A 22,476-nucleotide genomic window follows, 5' to 3' on the forward strand; every position below is an offset into this window, starting at 1 on the left:
CGTTGACGCTCGACACGCAGCCAATCACAGCTCGGCTTTAACCAGCTATAGAAAGTTTCTTTTTCCGCTGTCTGACTGCGATCGCGAAGCCAAACAGCCTGTTTTTGTTTCCTCCTCCTTCGTCTCTGCAGAGCTTTAAAAGATGATAGTAAACAAACTCGCTGCTCCTTCATCCAACTCTTATCGACTGAAAGTCAGCCTCGCCGGCGGAAGGAGCCTGCTGTGAGGGAACAAGAAGATGTATCTGTGGCGTCTTTCCATCGCCGTGAGCCTCGGCCTGGTTTGGTATTTTTCAGAATGCGGTCGCACAGTCATACAGTATGCTATATGTTTCCTCCTCTGCGTTTCAACGCCGCTGCTGTTTGGAAACAGTTGGCGAGAGAGCAGCACCCAAACTGATGCAGAACCCCGAGAACATCCGCCCGAGGTCGGCACGTTTTTTTTTTTTTTTTTTTTTTTTTTGTCATTGAAAAGCTTCTTCCATCCACATTACAGTGAACAACTTGTTGATATGAGGCTGAATTGAGCTTGTAAATCACAAAATAGTTGAAACAGAAAATCAGTCCCCACAGGTGAAACGCGCCAATGAGTCAATTAAAGGAAGTTTCTGAATTCACTTGAGGCTCGCCAACAGGTTCTACAATCTTAGAAATTCCGGTTTCTCAACTTCCTGATCTCTGTTGTGTTTCCAGGAATTTGTCGCGGAGGAGCCGCTTGAACAGACTGATGTGAAGAACCTTGAGCAGAACATCCCGCTGACTTCTCAGTGTCCGCATGTGAAGAAGTCCCTTCAGCAAGGTGAAGCAGAGAAAACTGTGCTCTCAGCAGTTTCAGTGAGGATTAAAGCAGATTTTTGAAGTTTGATTTCAGCCCTCTTTGCCATCAGCTCTGTTTTGACTTGACACAGCCAGGTAGATCGTGTTACATGCAGTGAGTGGGGGTTGGAAGCAGGAAGAGGATAAAAACTACTTCCTCAGCAGAAACCATGGCAGTGATGGATCATACAGGAAATAAACTGCATGTTCTCATGCATGAATATCAGCTGTGTTTGTGTTGCACCATTTTCTCTTCCACAATAATCAAATTGGCTCTTAAAGAGTAAAATATTGACTTTATAGCTGCAACCCGACTCTTAAAGTCAACAATCTGCAAAATAAACATTTATAACTTCATTATTTAAACTAGAACTTCAGTATTCACATTTTTTAAGTTCACAAACTGTTTACTACACCAAGAATTGGTGAATTTATTTGCATGGCGTCCATCAAAAACATGTAATTTAGGCTCTGAAGTTTTGACATCCTTTTACTTATTTCCAGCTCTTCAGAGTTGACAGACTCAGGGGTCAGAGGTGAAACTAGACTCTGCTGGACTACTACTACTACTTTGTGTACATTTCCTGTTCAGAAGTCTCTGTTGTTTGAATCTGGTATTAAAATTCACCCTGGTGATAAAGATCTAAGTCAGTCGCTGTTCATTCAAATTAACACGTGGAAACGTCACACGGCCAGCAAGCGACTGATAAATTCAGTCTGTTTTTAACATAGTTCAGATTCACTGCAGCTGCATTTTAAGCTGCTAAACATTTAATGAGTTATTTTACCTGTCAGGTTCAAACTGGGCGACTTTGAGGAGAAGAAAATGATTTACAGCTCAAATCAAACTGTAAGGAAGACAAACTGACAGTTTTATTCCTGAGTACTTTCCTTTTGCTTTTCTGTAGCTCAGCCATTAATTTCTAATGTCTTGTTGTTTATCAGATTTTATCATCAATGTGCATCATGAAAGCACTTATGATACGTAATTACTGCATTATCCGTCATTAACGGGAAAAGAAAACAAGATCAAATCGTCCTTTCATTGTAAAGATGAACTCCAATTGAAGTTTGCAAACAGCCCGACCTGATCATATGATTTCAGCCATTTTTGTTGTTCCATATATTTTTCAATGAGATCAGGGCCGGCCCCAGCTTTTTTGGGGCCCCAAACTCGTTTTAATTCTAACATATCAACACAACACACGTCATCATTCCTACATTATGCTTGTAAAATACCTAAAATTATTAGTGTAATTGGTAATCAGCTTACATCATAGCAGCGTTACAATGGATACCATTGATTTTTACCTTACAGTAGCAAACAAGCTTTAAATAATTAGCACTTTAAAATGCAGAGTAATATGTAATTCATTTATTAATTCATGTATTTAAAATCAACATGTGAAGACAGACAATCAATTTACAGTAAACAAATTAACACATTTAATCTTTACTTTGACAAATTTGGAGTAGATCTGTGGAATGTGCAAACTGTGCAACACATCACTACAGAATAAAATCAAATTATGCTCTTGGGGGCCCCCTGGTGGTTTCTAAACAGTTAATAAGATCGCATACGCTTTGGGCCGGCTGGGTATGGGACAATCACTAAACGTGCACTGCAAAAATTCAAAATTAGTACTATAAACGTTTTTTTTTTTAAATGTGATTTTAAAAATCACATTTTTTGTAAAAGTTGCATACTGTAGCTTTAGGAATGTGTACTAAATATCTTAGTACACTTGAAATAAGATAAAACTAACTGAAAATGAGCTTTTTATCAATATATAGCAGCTCGTTTTCAGTAAATAATTAATCAATATTGACAAAAAAGTTAATATTACGATCAAAATAATCTGCCAGTCAACTAATACATTCTCATCAATATTATGTACTTTTGACTTAAAACCTGCAAGTTAATTCTGTCTTGTTTCAAGATACTAAAATAGTTTAACTAGAAGGTGGACCAAAAATACTTGGTAAAGTTTGTTTTTGCAGTGTGGAGTTTACTTGGCAGCACAGCTAAATTTACGAATAAATAGTTTTAAAGTGAAATAGTTTCAACTTAGAAGAATGTTTATTTATACAGTGACATATTTACTGCTTATAACACAACTATTGAATTTTTAAATGCCTCTTGTCACTTTTAGTACCTCAGAATAGTTTATATAGAAAGTAAAACGTTGAATCCTGAACTCACAGTCAGTAATATTAAATCCTGTTATTGCATCCAGTTTTACGGTTAACAAGTAAAATCATAAATGCAGGCAGTTAGGATTGCACAAATTTATCTTTACAGTAACATTACCCTACACAACGAGCATTTTCTGAAGAACTGCTTTGGTTGCAATAAGTGTCTTTTTATTACACTGCAAAACATTCAGGCTCTTATCCTTACAGTTTATTTGATGAGACTTGCTGTTTATTGCAACATTAAAAGTTTTAGAAGGTAAAGAGGTTGTTAGGTTGCTTCAAAAGAGCAAACATCAGCCAAAGGACACTTAATTTTTTTTATAAAAGTAATATTATTTGCAGAAAATTCACAAATATCACATATTTTCTCAATAATCTGCCAAAATACAAAACATATCATTACTGTCACATCTATTTTGATTGGAAATAATAGTTTTTAGCTGAGGTTGGGCGATTTGAACTTAAAATCTAGCATGATATTTTGTTCTAGTATTGTAATAAAGATAAAAATTCAAATAAATTCTCTTTTCGGTTAACATGGCGGTGCATTAATAACGCCACAAACACAAATATTGTTCCAGAACAATATTTAAAATTCCTTTTTAAAATACACTTCTTCAAAGTTAGTGGATAAAATTTCTAAATTTACTGATATTTATTGATGTTTTTATGGAACAAACAGTGAAGAAAATAGTAAAAATAAGATTTCTGATAAAACAATTAGTATTTTGTTTCTTTTTAATTGAATGTTATTAATTGAAATTTATCAAGTCAACAATAAATCAAAATTCTTGTCATGACATGAAATTTTTCATGATAAGTGATGCGATAATTGCCCAGCATTATCACTAATTAGATCGATCATGTTAAATAATCTCCAGGTAAGAAAATAAATTTAGTGCCTATAAAATGTATTCAGCTGTTTAGATGTTTTTATTATCTGTACAAAGCAAACATTATCAACTAAATTTGGCTTTTTTATTTTATTTTTTTACAAGACACCTCTAAGTTGGCTGAAGCTCTATTTAATTAGTCTCTTTAAAGGGGGAAATATTCACTTATTTTGTCACTTTTACTACTTAAGTGCTACTTTATTAATTTATTTGATAATTTGTAATATTTGTGTTATGACTATGCGCAACCTTTTGTTCCTTTGGGTGTTTAAAGTGCTCTATAAATAAATTTGGGGGAAATACTTTTTATAGGTACAGTAAAAAACTAAAATAAAAAAATTAGAAACAGAGTTAACAGACATGACATGCATGGAGCTGATCTTGGTTAGATTTGAGCGTTGCAGCAATTAGCAGATGCGTTTGTGAAGTGGAGCTACCTGCAAGAAGCCCCCACAAAGTGACAACATACTTAGAGCCATAACTGTACAAAAAGTTCATACATCTTGCATTTAAAATAAAAAAAAAAATCCTTTTGTCTGTAAGGTTTTCACAGAAAACCAACTAAGATGTATAAAAACCTTTCTGTAAATGCATTCTACCCAAAACGGCTCAAGCGGCTTAGTTTCAGTGCAAAATCACCTATTTAGCACATTTTGGTATTTATTTATCAAAAATAATCAGCAGACCAGCCCCTCACTATATTGTTACTGAAACAATTAATGAGAATAATCATGATTAATTGCTTTTAAATGAATGGTCAACTAATTTAGTAATTGATTAATTATCAACTCTACAATGACAAGTCATGCAAAAAGGCCTGAGGGTTTTTTTAGAAGCACTTTTAAAGCACCTTTTGTAACAAATCATAAGGCATACACAAAAGGAGTGATTTTTGGACGATAAAATGTTTTATTTAAAAGTGACATTGAATTATTTATGTTATTTATTTGTGTTTTATCGATTTCTAATATTGTATGAAAAATCCTGAAACAAAACATCTGCAGAATTTGTTCTCTATTAATTATTCGAATAATCAATTAATCGTCAGCTGCAGCTCTAGTTTGAGATACAATTACCAACAGCAAGGGGACAGGCGGCCATCATGAGCGCTGCTGTGGTTTCTGTGGGAGGCCACCATTGTCTGCTGTTGCCATGGTGGAGCTGCAGCCACGTGGTCGCACATGTCAAAGTGACATTTAAAGAAAAAAAAGAGACTCCCAAAGCGATTACGTTCACCCCAGGAACCCTCTAATGTTCAGAAGAGAATCATGAATATTAGTGGTGAAATTTTACCTCAGTAGCTTTTAAATAAGAGTTTGAATGTCTGAGTACCTTCAGAGCAGCGCTGTGTTTTCCCCCCTTCTTTAGTTTGATTTCCAGGAGGAAGCGTGGGATTATTCTACTGTGACTCACTGACTTTGTGACAAATCTTCTCAGTGTTCGAGTGCGCCTACGCTCAGCTGGTTCTGCCTTGGTACGCCGTCCCCGAGCCCTGTGAGCAGCAGCCTCTGCACAAGGTGCTCAGCAGGGATTTCGACTTTGTAGTCGACCGCATCATTGAGAGGGCCAGGGACTTTGATGTCTCCCAGGCCATGGTGGACTGCATCAGGATTCTGACGCAGCACTTGCGTGATGCGAAGCAGTCCGACCGGTGAGACTTTTTCCTCTTTATTGTGATTTAAGTGGAACTTCCTGCTTCGGGTTACTCTTTGCACCCAGTGAAATGTCTAAACGCTATAAAATTCTTATTGCTTTAACAACCTTATGAATGATTAACAACGTTTCAGTGCATACCTGTGGGAGCTCTACGTAATATTTCTGAAAGCTTTTACCTTTTTACAGACTATTGGAGCTCCTAAGTGTCTGATCTGATGAATCACATTTTAATAAAAAATAAACTGACTTCAGTTTTCAAATATTGATTTCATCTATTTAGGGGAATAAAATTTGACCTTTCCAGAACAGCTTTGATTCCCCACTCAGTTCCTTCAGACTAGCCAGCAGCAGTTAGCAAACACCTGTAAGAAACTGCACATCAGCTGAGCTCATTGTAGGAGCTAGTCCTCAGTGAAAACATTGTTAAAGGGTTAATAGAGGAGCCATGATGGGAAAACGTCCTGAAGGCTGAGCCTCAAAACAAGCAGGAGCTTTTTAAAGAGACAGAGGCCTAATTTCAAGACGTGAGATCAGGACATATGTCATATTTGAGACATAACAACTGAAGTGAGCATCGTTACTTGATAATGCTATAAATTTCAGAGTAGTAACTAATCACATGTAGGAGTATTTTTACCAAGCTGTACTTTTTACTTTTACTTGGGTAATTTGATTATAAAGTATTTCTACTCTTACTTGAGTAAAATTTCTGGATTCTCTCCATAATAATTGATAAACATTTTCAACCCAAAAATTACCAGACACAGAAACACACCTGCAGGTTTTGTTACAGTTTCATAAGTTTTTTATTGAAAGAGACTAATTTGGAAACATTTTGTTATTTTTGTTATTTACATGAATTACTGTCGTTTCCATCCTTAAAATACCAAAATTTCCTCTTAACTTTATATTTTGGTTGATCTAATTATGTCATTTTTACATATTAAATGACTGTAGTCTTTTTACCAAATGTGCTTTTACTCTTTAGTCATTTCTTGATCAGCTTCTTTTTACTTTTACTTGAGTAAAAATATGCAGAAGTAGTGCCTCTCTTACTTGAGTACAATTGCTGGGTACTCTGCTCATCCCTAATAAAATTATACCAACTGCCTGGAAAACACACAATACCTCCCCTTTAACATTTGTTTTATATCAAGCATTCAGTACTTTAATCCGAATCTGCATGTTGTTGTAAATATTAGGTTCTCCTGATCGTTCAGACTCTGTTTTTGCCCTCAGAGACCCGTTGTTCAGCGCCGCCGCTCTGGAAGTGGCGCTCCTCCGAGAGCTTTCCGACGCCCTGGTGCGCAGCCTGTTCCCCCATCTGTCTGGGGCCAAGAAACCAACCGTTGTGCCTTAAATGAGATCATTGCCTTAAAGGGTAAGGAAGCGCTAAATCATCTCTCGTACAGTAACACGGTGCCACACGAGCACTAAGCCTCTTCACTTCTTTTCAGAGTGAATTCTGTGTAATCCCTTATTGTCGGCAGCATTATAGAGCTTAGAGAGGTATTTTAAGGTATGTAAAAGAATGGATTTTCCTGCTGTGATCCTCCAATTTCCTTTAGGGATTTGTCACTTTTTTATATAACAGCGGATACAATGTTTTTATCTCTGGAGTTTTTGCTGTAGGGGAAGGTTTAGGTTTTCATCTGAAGGCAACTCGGCAGGTCGGTGTCATACTGAGTTTCCTTCTGGTGCTTTCAACTTGAACATAACTGGGTCGAATCACTATAACTTTCAACACAGCGTGAATGGAAATGACTGCAGGTGTAGATCAGGCTCCAAATGCATGGATTAGGAGGCTGGTAGACCAAAGAAAAGAGTAATTTTATATAAAATGCAGAAAGAATCGTCAAACAGACGGTTTTACAGATTTAAAAACTCTACAAATAGGAGTTAAAATTGCTTTAGTTCGATCAAATTTTCAAATGCTATATTTTTTCTGCCTTTTTTTCCTCCTTCTACAAGAAAACGTAAAAAAATTATGAGAATAAAAGTAATAAAATTACAAAAACAGCCATGAATTTACAAAATAAAGTCAAAATTACCAAAATATAGTCATAAAGTTGTGAGAATACAAGTAACAAAATTACAGGAATAAAGTCTTAGAAGAGAATAAAGTTGTAATATTATACTTAATGTAATGTAAATTTATTTTTGTGTTATTTCAACTTTATTGTTGTGTGACTTTATTCTCGTATTATTTTGAATTTATTCAAATTTTATTTGTTTTTCCTATTTTCTCAATAATTCCTAATATTTTGCTATGCCTTCTCTTTTAATAAGCATTGGCTCTTTTCCAACACCTGGGCTGCTAATTGAGAAAATACTCTGACAAAAACCAGCAAAAGCTTTCCTCTCTAAATATTTAAATATTTCCTACTTCTCCAATCTCCTGCTGGTATTTTATAGGCAAAATGTTACTTTAGGAAGAAACAGCAACTGTTTTAAAGGCTCACAACCTCCAGTCCAACAGGGGTGATGCTTAAGGTCATGTGAATTGAAAAATATATATATATTTTACAAGTTAGCAGCCATGTTTCAGAAGTGAAAGTAATCCTTAACGAGGACATGGCTGACTTATTCTGCTCATGCTTTCATTTCCTTTAATGATGGCGGTTGGACGAAAAGAGGAACGTCTCGCTCCTTTTAATCTTAAACTGAAAACAAGACCATTTATTACCAAGATCAGAACTCTTTATCTTTCAGAGAGAATTGCAGATTGAGTGCAAGACAATTACCCATACCTGGGTGGAAATATCTGCCCCTAAATCTTCATGTAAGACCCATTTCACAGTAGATTAAAACCTCAACACTGGATTAAAAATGAGCCATAAACTGTGAAGTCTCCTGGTCTTCCTTCTGCTGCATATTAACAAGGCAGCGGTTTCCCTTTTATGCTTTTTTAAAATGCTGAAAATGTCTGTGGTGGGTTTTAGTGGTTTTGTGTCGGAGTTCTGGGATGGAAGTGATGCCAGTTACTGATTGAGTTAATCTAGAATTGATTGATTGCACTGATGATTAATTGACAAGCAGACATTTCCTTAAAAACCTGAGATTTTCTCTTTATACGAATGCTTAATTTTTCCTAACATGCTGAATTAAAAAGAAATTTAACATTTTTTTTCAGTTGTATTACATTCTGTTTGAATAAAGAGATAAATAAGATTTCCTCACATTATTAAACTTCGACATATTTATGTTTTATGCATACTGAGTAGCATCCAGCTGTTCTTATGCAGTCTTTTTTAAATAAATCAGCTGGGTCAGGGGAGAAATTAGCATTCAAGGCTACAACCTGCATCTCTCCTCTTATGGTCAGTGTATCCTGCATATTGTCTCTATTTTAAATAAAATAAATCATATTTATAAAATAAAACAAAACTGGAAACACTTAAGTTGCAGAATAGAAAACAAAAAGATGAAAATAATAAAATGTGGCACACTAATTTCCTAACGATTGTTAAAACTTTGCTCGATGGAGAGCATTAAAGCTGCAGCATGTAACTTTTACACGAAATACATTTTTAACATTTTTGTTAAAGCCAAGTGATGGCAGTATGATAAGAGACAGAACAATCTCCTCCACCTAATCCCTGAGGTGCTATTGTTGTCATTTGCAGAAATTTCCGACCAAAAATATCCAATTAGAGCCAGGAGGTGGGTCTTAGCGCTGTCAATCAGTTCTGTGAATGTGCTGCTAATGGCTCAGAAGCAACTCAGAATGTGTTTTCCACCTTTGTCTTTGTCCATGCTAACTAGCATTAGCATTCATGACATGCTGTGCTACCTGGGAGTTAAGTGAAGGCTGAGTAAAGATGCACTGCACACTTAAATTATGCATCACTTTTTCCTGCAACTTAAAATCCAAATAAAATACATTAAAGTTTACTGATAAGGGGAAGCCTGTATGGTTACTTCAGCAGGAACCTGAGATAGGATCAGTGTGCAGCAGGACATCCTTAACGGTACACAATGTCTGCATAGAAATCTCCTTCACCTGCTTCCTGATGCCGATAAGCAGCAAAACCACCGACAGAGTCTCTTTCACCACAAGAGAGCTGAAACTGATGGTGGAGCTGCAGAAACATTTCACCAAAAAATTTAAAACTGCAGGGAGAAACTGCACTCAGACCTTGATAAGAACCCACATTATACTTTTAGACATTTTGCCCTGTGCTATCAGAGTCAAAAGTTATGCAGATGAAGAACTGAATAAAAATGTGGTTTCTTATCAAGGTCTTTGCAAAGTTTACTCACAGTTATTTTAAGCTTTTAAAAAGCTTGAGTTTTCTCCTTTTTAAAATGTTGAGTACTAGTTAAGTGTTGCCTGTTCTCCCCAATCAGACTGAGTTTAGGACCTGTCGCTAACGAAACATTCTCCAGTTTTCTCAAACCTAAAGGTTTCATATGAATAAATGTTTTAATAAATTATTCAAAACATTGTGTATATTTTCTCAATCTCAATTTAAAACGCTTTAATTATGTAGTTTTTTATTTACTTTTTTTTCAAATTTGTTGTAAACTTGTAGTTTCTGTGCAAATGTCAAGAACTATAAACAAACTAAAAGGCAATAACACTAATTTTCTGACGTTAAATGTAATTTTTCAAGCATGGAGGCTTCAGTTGCCAGTTTTCAAAATATATTAATAGTTTAAATCGGAGCATTAAAGGTGACCTCTGATGCTTTACTGAACAGTTTAGGTAAAACATGTTTATTACTTTTGTTTATAGAAGCCGCTAAAAGTCAGATAGAAGTAGAAATTGTGCAAATAGTGAATTTTGCATAATCAATTCGCTTTAAAAAAGCCTGATTATCATAAAAATCTTGTGTTTCGAGAATTTCCATAGATTTGAGACTGTAAGTTAGAGGCTTCCTGGTGCTTGTCTGTGCAGCGCTGGGCCTTATAGTGAATTGGCTCTCTGACCCCGACAACCTGAACCAGCTGGTGGTGAATCAGCTCGACGGAGTCGCTCTGAAAAGCTCTGCAGAGGAGCTGCACGTATCTGACCCAGATCGCGCCTCCGTTTCTTCGCGGGAGGGCGAAGGCGACGAGGAAGGCAGTGAAGTGTGAGTCGCTGTCATCTCTGCATCCCGCTGATCTGACCTAGCGTTACTGAGGCTCAAAGAAGAAGCTGCTACTGCTGCTTCAGCCGCCATCTGTGTTTAAAATTGGATCAGATTTGATTTTGTTTCTGTGTTACATCCCAGGAATTTGCCTGGAGCAGAGAGTTCAACTGGGACTTCATTCACGTTTAAAAGGAAAGGTATGTTTGTTGAGTTTTGTGCTGTCTTTCTGACTTCCTGTTATTTGCATGTTTCAGTGTTTCAGAACATTAAACTTATTTAAATATTCATCAAAAACAACACATTAAAATGAAATAATCGTCAACTAATCTAGATAACTGGAGCATACAGACTCAAAAAAGGCAATTTGTTGAAAGAAAACATATTCAGAGCAGTAATTGAATCACAACTGTACAAAAAATATACATTTTGCATTTAAGATGAAAACATCTTTTTGTCTGAAAATATGTTCCACCAAAAAGTCAACAAGTGGCACAGTTCAGCTTCACCTGTTCAGATTTAGTTTTAGTTCAACTTTACTGAACATAATCTACTAAAAGAATAAAGACAAACAAAATGAATGGAAAAGAAAAGCAAATAAAAGGTGAACAGTAATGAGGCATATTTTCATGCTTAAATATTTACTAAAGGAAAGCTGCAGCATTACATTCCAGGCAATAAAATATTTATTCTCTTACTTATTTCCATCCTTCAGTGTATTTCTAATATTGCATGAAAATGGCTGAAGTTGTTACATAAAAATCTGTAAAATGTGCCATTTTTACAAATCTGAAATAATCATTAGTTGCAGCCCTAATAATCTTTGACTAATATTTAAATGTTCTGAAGCACAGAAATGTGAAAGAGATGTAGGAAATCAGAAAGAGTGCAAACACGTTTTTGCGCTACTGTAAGTGCGTTGCAGATTCTTCAACTGTTTGATGAAACACTTTTGAGATGTCAGCGGCGACATTTCAATTCTTTACTGGCCGGTTTTTCCATGCACAATTAGTCCTGTTTGTTCGTCCAGACAGCTCATTACGAAAGCTGCAAGCTGAATGCCAAATAAGTCATAGTTTTCTCTTTGAACTGAAAGGAACCCAACAGTTTTAATGTTATAATTAATGCAATTTGTTCGACTATTACATTGATAACATTGAAGGTCTGAATACTAATCATGCTTCTTTTTCCTCGCTTTCTTTTTCTCTTTCCATCTACTGTTGACTTTGTCACAAATCCTGGTTGATTTTAAACCAAAAATAAGAGTTAAGGAGAGATAATTTATTCACTTTATGCATAGATACGTTTGGGGGAAACGCAGAATTGTGCAAAGAATCATTCTTAAGATTTTATTTTTGTATCAAACCACCACAAACTTTTAATGTATTTACAGGTTTTATGCAGACGCTGGCAGAGTACAGTTTGACTTAAGAGAGAGGAGCGATACTTTTACTTGAGTAAAATTTCTGGATTTTTTTATCCACTGAATGAAAAGCAAATATGTTTTAACCAAAAATCCATCAGACACAGTCACCTGCAGTTCTTGTTAAAGTTTCATAAGTTTTTTTATTCAAATAAACAAATTTTGAAAAATTTTCATTGTGCTATTTTTGTTACTCATTTAAATTATTATCATTTATGTCCTTAAAATGCCACATTTTCCACTTTGGTCCATTCGATTATGCAATTTTTAAATATTAAATGATCAGTTACTCAGTACAGGAGAAGTTTTTTACTTTTTTACTTCTACTTGAGTAAAAATATGTTGAAGTAGTGCTACTCTTACTTGAGTATAATGTTTGAGTACTAAGGATGATGATGAGTAATTGGTACTGAATTGGTCAAAATTGGAATTGGCAGGTTTGGTTTTTGAAAATCGGTAATCTGTGATCGGCCAGAAAACTATCAATGCATCTCCACTGATCCATCGTTTCTAGCTGCAATAACTGACTAACTTTCAGTACAAAGATGACTTCGGTTTCACTTATTTATTTATTTATTTATTTATTTATTTATTTATTTATTTTAAGGTCAGAAGTTAAGGGAAGGATGGTCCAAATTTATGGACAAGATGAAGTCAAAGAAAGCCAGGAAGAAGGAGATGAAAAAGATGGAGCAACAGCTGATTCTGAGGATCATGGAGACCCAGGAAGACGGGTCCGACGATGAGGACGGCAGCAGCAAAGACGGCTCGGCCGCCAGCCAGGACGACTCAGACAGAGTGAGGCGGCCATGATGCTTGTGACGTAACACGCTGCTGGAGGGCTTGTGAAAGAAAAGTGTTTTTGCCCTCTAGCGGCGCGAGATTTCCAGACATAGACAACAACATGTCAGAATATCTGTCAAGTTACCGTCAGAGTAACTTGACAGATATTCTGTCAAGTTACTCGGGAGATGGCAGACGTCATTATATTGTAATGTGATTTTACAGAAATATACTAACACCGGGCGGGAAAGAGGGATAAAATATGGTAGTTTCCTGGATAAATATGGTAGTTTTCCAGGTGAAATATGGTAGTTTTCCAGCTAAAATATGGTAGTTTCCCGGGTAAAATATGGTAGTTTCCCGGCCAAAACGGGAGATTTGACAGGTAAATGAAGACAACATTGCAGCCTAAGTGATCCATGTCCTATTTTCTGTCAAATCGTATTTTGTTTGGTCTTTCATGCTTCCAAATATATGCGCCTTGTATGTGATCTCCAGTGTGAAAAGCAAACGACCTAAAAGTGTCCCGCATGCGCAGTAGAGCGCCTAATAACGTCACACAGAGCGAGCGCTCAGTGTTCTGCCAACAAGAAGAAGTAGTGCTCAGTGTTTGCGGAAGTAAAAGTGGATGCTAATGATGGCCGACCGTTCAGATTAGGTAAACATTTGAAAAAAATCGGATATGTATTGGATATCCACATGGCCTGGGTCACATTTGAAGAAAAATATGACCTGTGTTGTCATGAAAAGATCAACTAGTAAAGTAAAGAATCAGAATTGGGTCACTTGGGGTTCAGTGTGAATGCTGTTAAACCCGCCATGTTCATTATCTCATTTCCCCTCCCTTCGATCAGGACGACAGCGATCTGGACGAGTACCTGGCCAGCGTCCAGGAGGACATGTTGGAGTTCAAGCTTTCTTATGAGATGTGGTGCGTTGGCTGCTGGACTGTCAGCATCCCTCATGTGAGTGGCTGAAGACATCGTAAGGCTCTTATCTGCCTGCCGAGGCTCGCTAATGTCTGAGCCACGCTGTTGAGCAGTCGTTAACTCTTGTTTCAGGCCGACTGGGAGGATGACGAGCTAATCTTCACCATTCACTTGGAGGAAAAGGACAGCCCTGAGAATTTACACTGGGACATCAAGAAGACTTACATGGATGTTGTTTATTTCCGCAACAGATGGCAGGTAAAGCCCCGCAAGCAGAGCCGCAATACATTTTGTTCTTCCTAATTACAGCATTTTCCTGATTGTGGGGCACTGGCAGGTGTTTCAGGAGCTTCCTCATTGTGTATGTGCCACTGTGGCCAAGATGGATGACAAAAACAGCTTTGAGCCGCTGAAAGGCTCGTGTGTAAAGCCAGTTCAGACTATTTACCATATGGCTAAGAATCAAACGCAGCAGTTTGCTCTTTTGGCTGATGCAATGTAGCGCCAACCTGTTGGAAAACATTTTTTTGCCAGTAACTTGATGTCTGTGCAGTGAGCGATGAAAAGCCCACTGGAATTGTTGCACTCAATTAAATTTATTTCTTGCCTCTTCCATAGCTTGTTTTGCCATAAACCACAAAAATGCAGGCAGGAATGTGAGAACAACGCATCTGTTTCGTATAATAAGGGGGATGAAGTTACTGCCATGCCAGAAAGCTCTTTCAAAACTGCTGCTCTAGTTTTTTCTGCTGAATAAGGAGCTTTCAATGAACAACTCCTCTGATCAGAAGATATTGATCAGGAGCAACTAATTGATACCCTAGAGGGGAGATTCTGAAATTAGCCTCTTTTGAGATAAGATCAGGGCCTTATCCATCTGGCTCATTGATGATGTACTTTGTCTGATTGAGTGATTGTAGTGAAAACTCCTGAAGATGTTTTTTCTAGGTCTGACATAATGACGTCCTAATTAAAGCGCAAATTGAGTCTTTAATTAGAGACAATTTGCACAATGAACTGCAGCTACCAGTTCATTGTGCAGCTACAATGAACTGGTAGCTGCACACCAGTTCATTGACCACTATTCATTAATTTGGGGTATTTTTCTCTGGGTTTCCACCAGAAAACTTCTTCATCCTGGTGATAGGGGGCGCTAGGACTGTCAACCAGTTGTTTTTTGAGTTAACAATTTTTTCAAAGTTGACAGGAAATTTGAAAATATGATTATGTACTGTGAATAATGTCTTCCAGTAACGCAAAATTACCTAAACACCAACTACAAAGTCTTTAAAAAAAGCAAACATAAAGGTTTTATACTTTTATTTGGGTCTCCACTGCTTCTGAAATGCAACCCAGACTTTTTTTGGAAATAAGTAAATTCTTTTTTGTTGCTGGGAAAATGAGCCGTTTCAAAAACCTGCCAAATGTTGAGTCACAATCGACAGGCACTGCACCGTCACCTAGCAACAAAAGCTGAGGTCCAGCATGTTTGGTCAGCTGGTGCTACAATGGCTGCTGGAAAATAGAAGAGTTTAGTTGTTAACTTACTGTCAAGAATTTACTTAATGCATTCTTGTTGTGCAGGAGACTCCACTTCTGCTTTTCAAAGATTTATTGGTTTTATATTTGTGAGCAGCTATTTTCACATGTGAGTGTCGTGGCCAGCAGCGGCTGATCTTGATTTAAAGATCAGAATAGGCAGAGATGAGCAAAGTGAAATCTCATTATCTAAGTTTCATCTCTGTGCAAAAAATGTAATGAAATAGAATGTAAATGTAAAACTCCTGTCGTTGATTGCTGAATAAATTGAATCAAATTATTGTTTGTTACATTTTGCCCACCTTTAATATTTTATCTAAATGGTGATATTTATATTTCAGGACTCCACCAGCCTTCCCTCCATCTTCACCCTGGAAGGCTCTGAGGTCAGCGCTGAGGGGAAAGAAGAAGCCACAGCCTCAGCTGAGCACTTCCTGCAGGTCCGAAAGCTCAGATCACGCAGATCAACATTTAAAGAGCTTTGAGTGAACGTTTTGTCTCTTTCTCTTGCAGGAGTTGGTATCTGATGCCATGATCGGCCGCACTCAGGCTGTTTTTCAGTTCCTGTGTCCACTCGACAAGCTGCTGGACAAGGAGGAGCATTATGCAGGCGTGTGGGGGATTCTGAGCGGTCTGGCCTACTTCCTCACTCCAGGCCAAGAGGAAGAAAAGGTGATAGGTCACTGCAGCTTTCATGTCCCTTATCCTCAGAACAACTGTTAGCGTAAATGTTTAGACTGTCCACAGAACTTTGTGGAGAAGGAAAACTGCTCATCAATGATGAATCATTAATGATGATGATTCATCTGGTAAGTTGATGAACTTGAGATTTGTCTTCAATGTACTACTACAGAAATGTTTCCACTCAGTTTAAAATTATTTTGACAATTAATTGGATAAAAAAATATATATATATATTTTTTAGTTTACCAAATGCAAATCAACAAATGATCCAGCTCCTTATTTGAATAGGAAAATCAACATTTTAATAAAAATGCAAAAATGTAGTGTTCTTTTGTGAAGTAAAAATTGTGTTATTATTTCTTTTAAGAATTTTATTTTAATTCTTTAGTCATTTAACACTAGTATTGTTTAGTCTGTTAAACCGTGTAGGTCAAGGAGTCTTTGAAGAATCAGTTAGATAGGTTTCCTTTTGACCTCTCCTTGGAAAAGTTCCAGTAGGTTGTCAGTGACTAAAATCAGGCGCCAGTGTTTCTTAACAGATAACAATAAACAGGTTAGGTAATTATAGTGAGATGGAATAAACACTAAGGCTTAACAAATTCCTCCATTAAATGTCACAAGCTAAGGCTACGTGCTGAGTGAACGTACAAAGTCTGATAATGTTCTTGATATGCAAAATTGTTCCATTAGTAAACCAGATTTTTTGAAATGCACCTATTTTGGAATAAAGATGTTTATCATCTGAACAATTAACTTACCCTAAGGATGGATATTGCACTCTCTCTATACCCTGTTAAGAGTGACTGTGCATTAACCTGTTCGACTGGCTCTGGGCCAGTGAGTGACCACATTGTATAGAGAGTCCTATATATTGAGAGCTTGCAGCTCCAAGTCGGAACTCATTGTAGGTACAGCTGTTGTGTTGTGGTTACTGTGTGTTCTCCGTTTGCAAACGACAGAGAAATAAAAGAATTTTGCTCTTTGCCATTTCCCAGAGTCTCAAGCCAGATCTGTTACTATAGATTAGATATTGTTTTTTCTACACCTTTAGTGAATGTTTGATCATTAGTAGCTAAAAAGAAATACTTCTAACATTAACATGTGAATAGCTCAGCTTTTTCTACATCAAAACAGTGTAGAGCTGATCTGTTGATTGTTTTATTGGTCTTTTCAGTAGTTTTGTCATTAAAAATGATAAAACTGTTTATCTGTACCACCATTATTTACCACTCCAGAATACATCCCACTTCTGGTTCTTAACTTTGGAACAAAATCAAATTTTATTGAGTCTGCAGCCAAAAGCTTAGAGCACCGTCAACATGCGCGCGTGTGTGTGTTTAACAGAGCTGGTTGCTGCTGCTGATAGCCATGCGGCCTGCATGCCTCCGTGTGTTTGCTGGGCTGCAGCAGGTTGCTCATCCATGTAGGAACTAAAATAGAAGCACGTTCATCTCTGGAGAGGGAGCACATTTGTCAGATCCACAAAAGCGGCTCACTGACCTGCAAACCCGACCTGGTGCAGCAGAACATCACAAGGTTGATGTTTCTCCTCTGTAATGGTTCAGGGCTCTGCAGGACGAGTCACACCTCTTGAGGTTTTTCACATTTTATCATGCTACACATTCAAGCTTTGTGTTTTACTGGGATTTTAATCTGATAAACAGAAGTGGAAGGAAAGCAATTTTTTTTAAAAAATGTAAAAAAAAATACCTTTACAACAGCCATTATAAATAGAAAAGGAAAAAAAATCTCTGAAATTTTTTGGAAAAACAAGGAAATGTCTGAGTTTGAAAAGTTGAAAATTTGGTGGAAAAATTCAGAAATATTTTGATTAATCTTGAAAATTTTCTAGAAAAAAATGAGAAAATTTCCAAGTTTGAAAAGTCAGAAATTAGTTGGAAATGACTAAGAAATTTTGAGGTTAATTTTACATTTTCTAGAAAAGAATATGTGAAATTTTAGTTTGAAAAGCTGAATTTTTTTCTTGTACAATTTTCGGAAACTCAGGAAATTTCCTAAAGTCAAAAATATTCAACATTTGAAACTTTGAAATTTTAGTTTTTCTAGAAAATGTTTGAGATAAATCTAAAAATTTCTGAGTTTCTTAGCAGAAATCCTTGTACTTCACTTAAAAAGAGTCTTCAAACACAGTTATGGGCTTATATGTTAATTTATCAATTCAATGACATTTTTATCTGTATGTTTTGAAGTTATGTCAATGTAGAGACAACTAGATATAATTCTTTCATGGGTTTTATTCTGGCACAACCAATATTTTGTCATCATTTATGATCTATATATGTCTCAAAATGAAAACGAGTTTAACACCTCTGGTTTAATGTGTTTGTGTTAAAATGTGCAAAGCAAAAAAAACATATTAGAAGTCATTTTGGGTCTGGCTTTAAAACCTGATGAAGTTGGAAGCCTGCCTCTGATTTTGAAGTGTTTTTTTTTTTAGGTTTGTGTCTTTAATTAATTATGAAGGCTGTTTCCTCAGGGTCTGCTGTCTGTCACATCCAGATTGTTTTTGTTTTCTTTGCAGAACTCAAGCCTGCAGTCAGAAGTCCCCAAAGAAAACGCACTGCCATCTCCACATCCTGAGTCAACCTCCCTCTCTGCAGAAAATCATTGTAATTCCACTCCTCTTCAGAACGAATCCCCGCTCCCACAGATCGTTTTCTCCCACTACAACAATCCTCCAAAACAGCCTGAGGAAGCAGAACCGAACCCACATGAAAACTGCCTCCAGGACTCTGATAACACCTTAACCTCTCACTTCAAAATGATCAAGGGACACAGCACAACCGGGTCGCAGGAGTTCCTGTCCTCCTCGAAGGCCAACGCGGACGAGGAGCCGCCTGATGAGACGCAGCGGGCGGCCGCAGAGGGGCCATCGCACCTCAGCTGCAGCTCAAAGTTGAATAAAAAGGAGCAGACGTGTTTCAGGATGTCAGGTGCATCGGAGAAGACGAAAGGAAAGGAGACAATGCCGGGCGCTCTGCAGAGAGGAGACGACTCTCAGGGTCAGAGAGGTCAAGGCAGCTCGGAGCAGCTGGAGTCAACAAAAGCCATTTTTGAGCTGCTGAAAGAAATATCAGGTTTGTTTACTCTTTAATGTCAGATGATGTGCTCATGTGGACTTCACAGCAGGGCTTGAAATCTGCCGTTTCTGCTATTATCTTCTTTTTTTTCTATTGATTTCTTCTTTTTTCCTGCTGAAGTCTTGACAGCTGGTTCATTTCTGGGGCGGAACAAATAAAATCGCCACCCGAAAGCAGAGAAACTGTTCTCAAGTGCGAGTGGCACCACTTCAACATATTTTTACTCAGAAGTAAAAAGCAGAGATCCAAGAAATTACTAGAGAGTAATTGGTAAAAAATCTACTCTGAATAACTGATCAAATTATCAATCGTTTATTATTTTAAAATTACATAATCAGATGGACCGAAACATAAAGGGAAATTCCAAACCAGTCTCTTTCAATAAAAAAATGTATAAAACTTTAGCAAAAACTGCAGGTGTGTCTGTTTGGTAAATTTTTGGTTAAAATGTGTTTTTATTCATTCAGTGGGAAGAAAATCCAGAGATTTTACTCAAGTAAGAGTAGAAATGCTTCATGATGAAAGTACTGAAGTAAAAGTAAAAAATAAATTATGGTAAAAAAAATAAATAGTTTTTTTAAACCTTTTTTACTCGTGTAAGTGTAATTGAGGAAATGTAACTAGTTACTACTGGACTCTGCCTGTAAGGACCTGAAGCCTCAGGAAACGTTGCCTCAGGAATCCTGCAGAGAAAACAGACTCTTCATTAATCAACACGTGTTATTTTTAGTGCGGTTTGTTTTCATGAGGCCTGGGCAGCGCTTTCATTTTCAGAGGAAATTGAGAGCTGACAGCTGGTTGCCTGGAAAAATAATGTATTATAAAAACACTGTTAAAACTAAAAACTTCTCGCAGTACGAGGTGAGGACAGAAATCATGCAGTCGGTAAAATATAAAATGAAAGCAGCAGCTACAGAAACATGTTTTCATAATGTAGTCTCAGCAAATAAATAAGTTGTGTGATGAATTTTCAACCTCAGGAAAATTTCACTGTTAAATTAATTTTATAATTAACTCACACTGTGGCTGTTTGTCGTGGAAATAGATGTGGCTGCAGTGATCCGAAATACTTGCCTGTCAGAGGCCACTTACTCTCTCCAAAGGAAGCAGAGATGTTATTTCCCCATTTTACATGCATTTCTGGTCAGAGTACCAGTAAACTAAAATTTGTATAAAAATAATTGTTTGTACAAACAATTATTTTTGTGATGATTTAATTTGTCAAATAACTTATAGTGATTGACACGATCAAATGCCTTAAAGGGATCAATCAGTTCCCAGCTTGGCTTTGAAACCAAATTGATTATCTGTTGTTCTGCTCACATTTGGAAATGTATCGAACGGCATATTTAAACTTTGCACTGGTAAATTTTTCATAATCTAGGAGAGTCCCATCTCGGTCTACTTGCTCCTACCCACATCTTATATGCCTGTTTAGTTTCATTTTATGAAATGAGCGAGAAAGATCATTGATCTTTTAATTGGTTGCATCTGTTTAAGTTGTTGATGCTAAAGGTGTTTTTTCAATCCGTTAAATCAAAGGAGGTAACATCTTTTCCACTTTGGCTTCATATTTTCTGGATGTTTATCTAATTTGAGTTCAGTAAAAGCAATATTGATATTTCCTGATTGGAAAAGGTTTGATTTTTATTCTCATGACTGCAGTTTTATAATTTCATAAGCGTCACCTTTCTTCTTTCACAGGAAACTCCATCCTGATAAACATTTTTGACGCCATATTAAAACCTGTGATGCCCATTTTGAAGAAGTAAGTCAACAATTTATGTTCTTTCACTGGAAAGAAGACCAAAATTATTTGGTAAAATTTGTTTTTGCAGTATATTAAGTTAAAAAACAACATGCAAACAAATACAATCTCTCATCAAATTATGAAAGAAATTATTTTACCAAGTAATTTTTATGTAGTTTTTTTAACCACACTTGAAATGAGACAAAATTAACTTACAAGTCACAAGAGTTTCAGTAAGATATAGGAGCTTGTTTTAAGCTAATAAGTCCTTGATATTGATGAAAAGTACCAGTTCAATTGAAAGATTATTTAACTTTAATCAGGATATTTTTCCCATGATACAAATGAAATCATCTGCCAGCACTTTTTCATCAATATTAACAAAGTATTAATTTAAAACGAGCCCATAAATGTTGCTGAATAGTTACTTGTTAGTTTTGTGTAATTTCAAGTGTACTAATATATATATATATATATATATATATATATATATATATATATATATATATATGAGACCAAATTTACTTTGTGAAATTTTGTGTTTATTGCAGTGTTATTATTTTTTTCTGTTTCTTTGCAGGAAGATTAACTCTTTCCTGAACAAGTTGAACCCGACGGAGGAGCAGATGGCGGCCTACATCGACGCTCTGCGCAGCAAGCTGTGGTCGGAGACCCAGCGGGTCACCGCTCCTCTTCCTCGCACCGACGAGGAGAGGAAGGAAACCCGAGAGCGAGCGCACGACCTCATCAACGCTCGATGTAGCCCGTCTCTTCCCGCTCTCCATTCAGACGCCTTCGCGTTGCTTTGGGGGAAAACCTGACTCCTGTCTCCTCTCTGCAGATTCAAACTATCTTGTCCTGAAGAAGACGGACGTGGAGTCGGTTTTTAATATCTTCCAGAACAAAGAGGAAAACAAAACTCTGATCTGTGTGAGTATCTCATCCTGTCTGCTTCCCTCCGTCTCTTTTCACTGTAAAACATGTCTGCCTGTGTTTTTCAACAGATGCTACTCGCGTTCCTGTTGAGGGAGTTTCTGCCAAGCGATCCCTCGCTGCAGATCACTGCTGCGATTCTTTACAAAGTGACCAACCACACCAACTAAGCTGTGAAACCTGCCTTTATTTTAATGTGCAACCATTTTTAAAAAATAATAATTTTTGTAATAATTAATTGCCTTAATGTTTGGGGTCATGTGTGCATAAATGTGAAAGAAGTTTCCATTTTGTGTGTGATTATTTTGTACCGCAGACACAATGTGAATGTTAGTTTCTTCTTGTTAATGCCTGAAATCAGGAACTTTATCTGTGAGTCAGAATCTTCTGGTAACTGACGATCTCAGGGAGGAAAAAGTTTACCTCTGTTTCTGTTTTCCAGGTGTCGTCACACATATTTTGTTTTCTAAAATGGTTTGCCACTTTAAGCACTTTGTGCTAAAGGTGTTTGCTTGCTTACAAAAGGAATCTGATTCAGGTATTTTTGAAAATCTTGCTGCCTCTCACAAAACTTGAAGTAAATATGTAAAACTTGAAAATGTATTCAAAATAAAATACGTATTGATAAAATATTGGCTATTTATGTTTTTCCTCATTTATTTAACATTTATTTCATAAAACCCCATTGAGATTCACATCCTC

At 36.7% G+C, this 22,476-nt stretch overlaps 1 protein-coding gene across 1 annotated transcript; it reads left to right on the top strand.

Moving 5' to 3' along the window:
• Window positions 1-238: 238 nt before the first annotated feature.
• LOC129360591 (uncharacterized) lies at window positions 239-22,398 on the top strand. The gene is made up of 17 exons (XM_055030916.1): window positions 239-427; window positions 693-798; window positions 5,342-5,555; window positions 5,692-5,713; window positions 6,800-6,941; window positions 10,461-10,635; window positions 10,777-10,832; window positions 12,663-12,853; window positions 13,693-13,803; window positions 13,900-14,025; window positions 15,648-15,746; window positions 15,820-15,978; window positions 18,533-19,088; window positions 20,796-20,859; window positions 21,422-21,600; window positions 21,683-21,771; window positions 21,846-22,398. The coding sequence occupies exons 1-17, from the start codon at window positions 239-241 to the stop codon at window positions 21,942-21,944; spliced, it is 2,577 nt and encodes an 858-aa protein (XP_054886891.1). The 3' UTR covers window positions 21,945-22,398.
• Window positions 22,399-22,476: the final 78 nt, after the last annotated feature.

The sequence above is a fragment of the Poeciliopsis prolifica genome, unplaced genomic scaffold, assembly GCF_027474105.1.
Source record: "Poeciliopsis prolifica strain line A6 unplaced genomic scaffold, Auburn_PproV2 SCAFFOLD006, whole genome shotgun sequence".
NCBI classification, from domain to species: domain Eukaryota; kingdom Metazoa; phylum Chordata; class Actinopteri; order Cyprinodontiformes; family Poeciliidae; genus Poeciliopsis; species Poeciliopsis prolifica.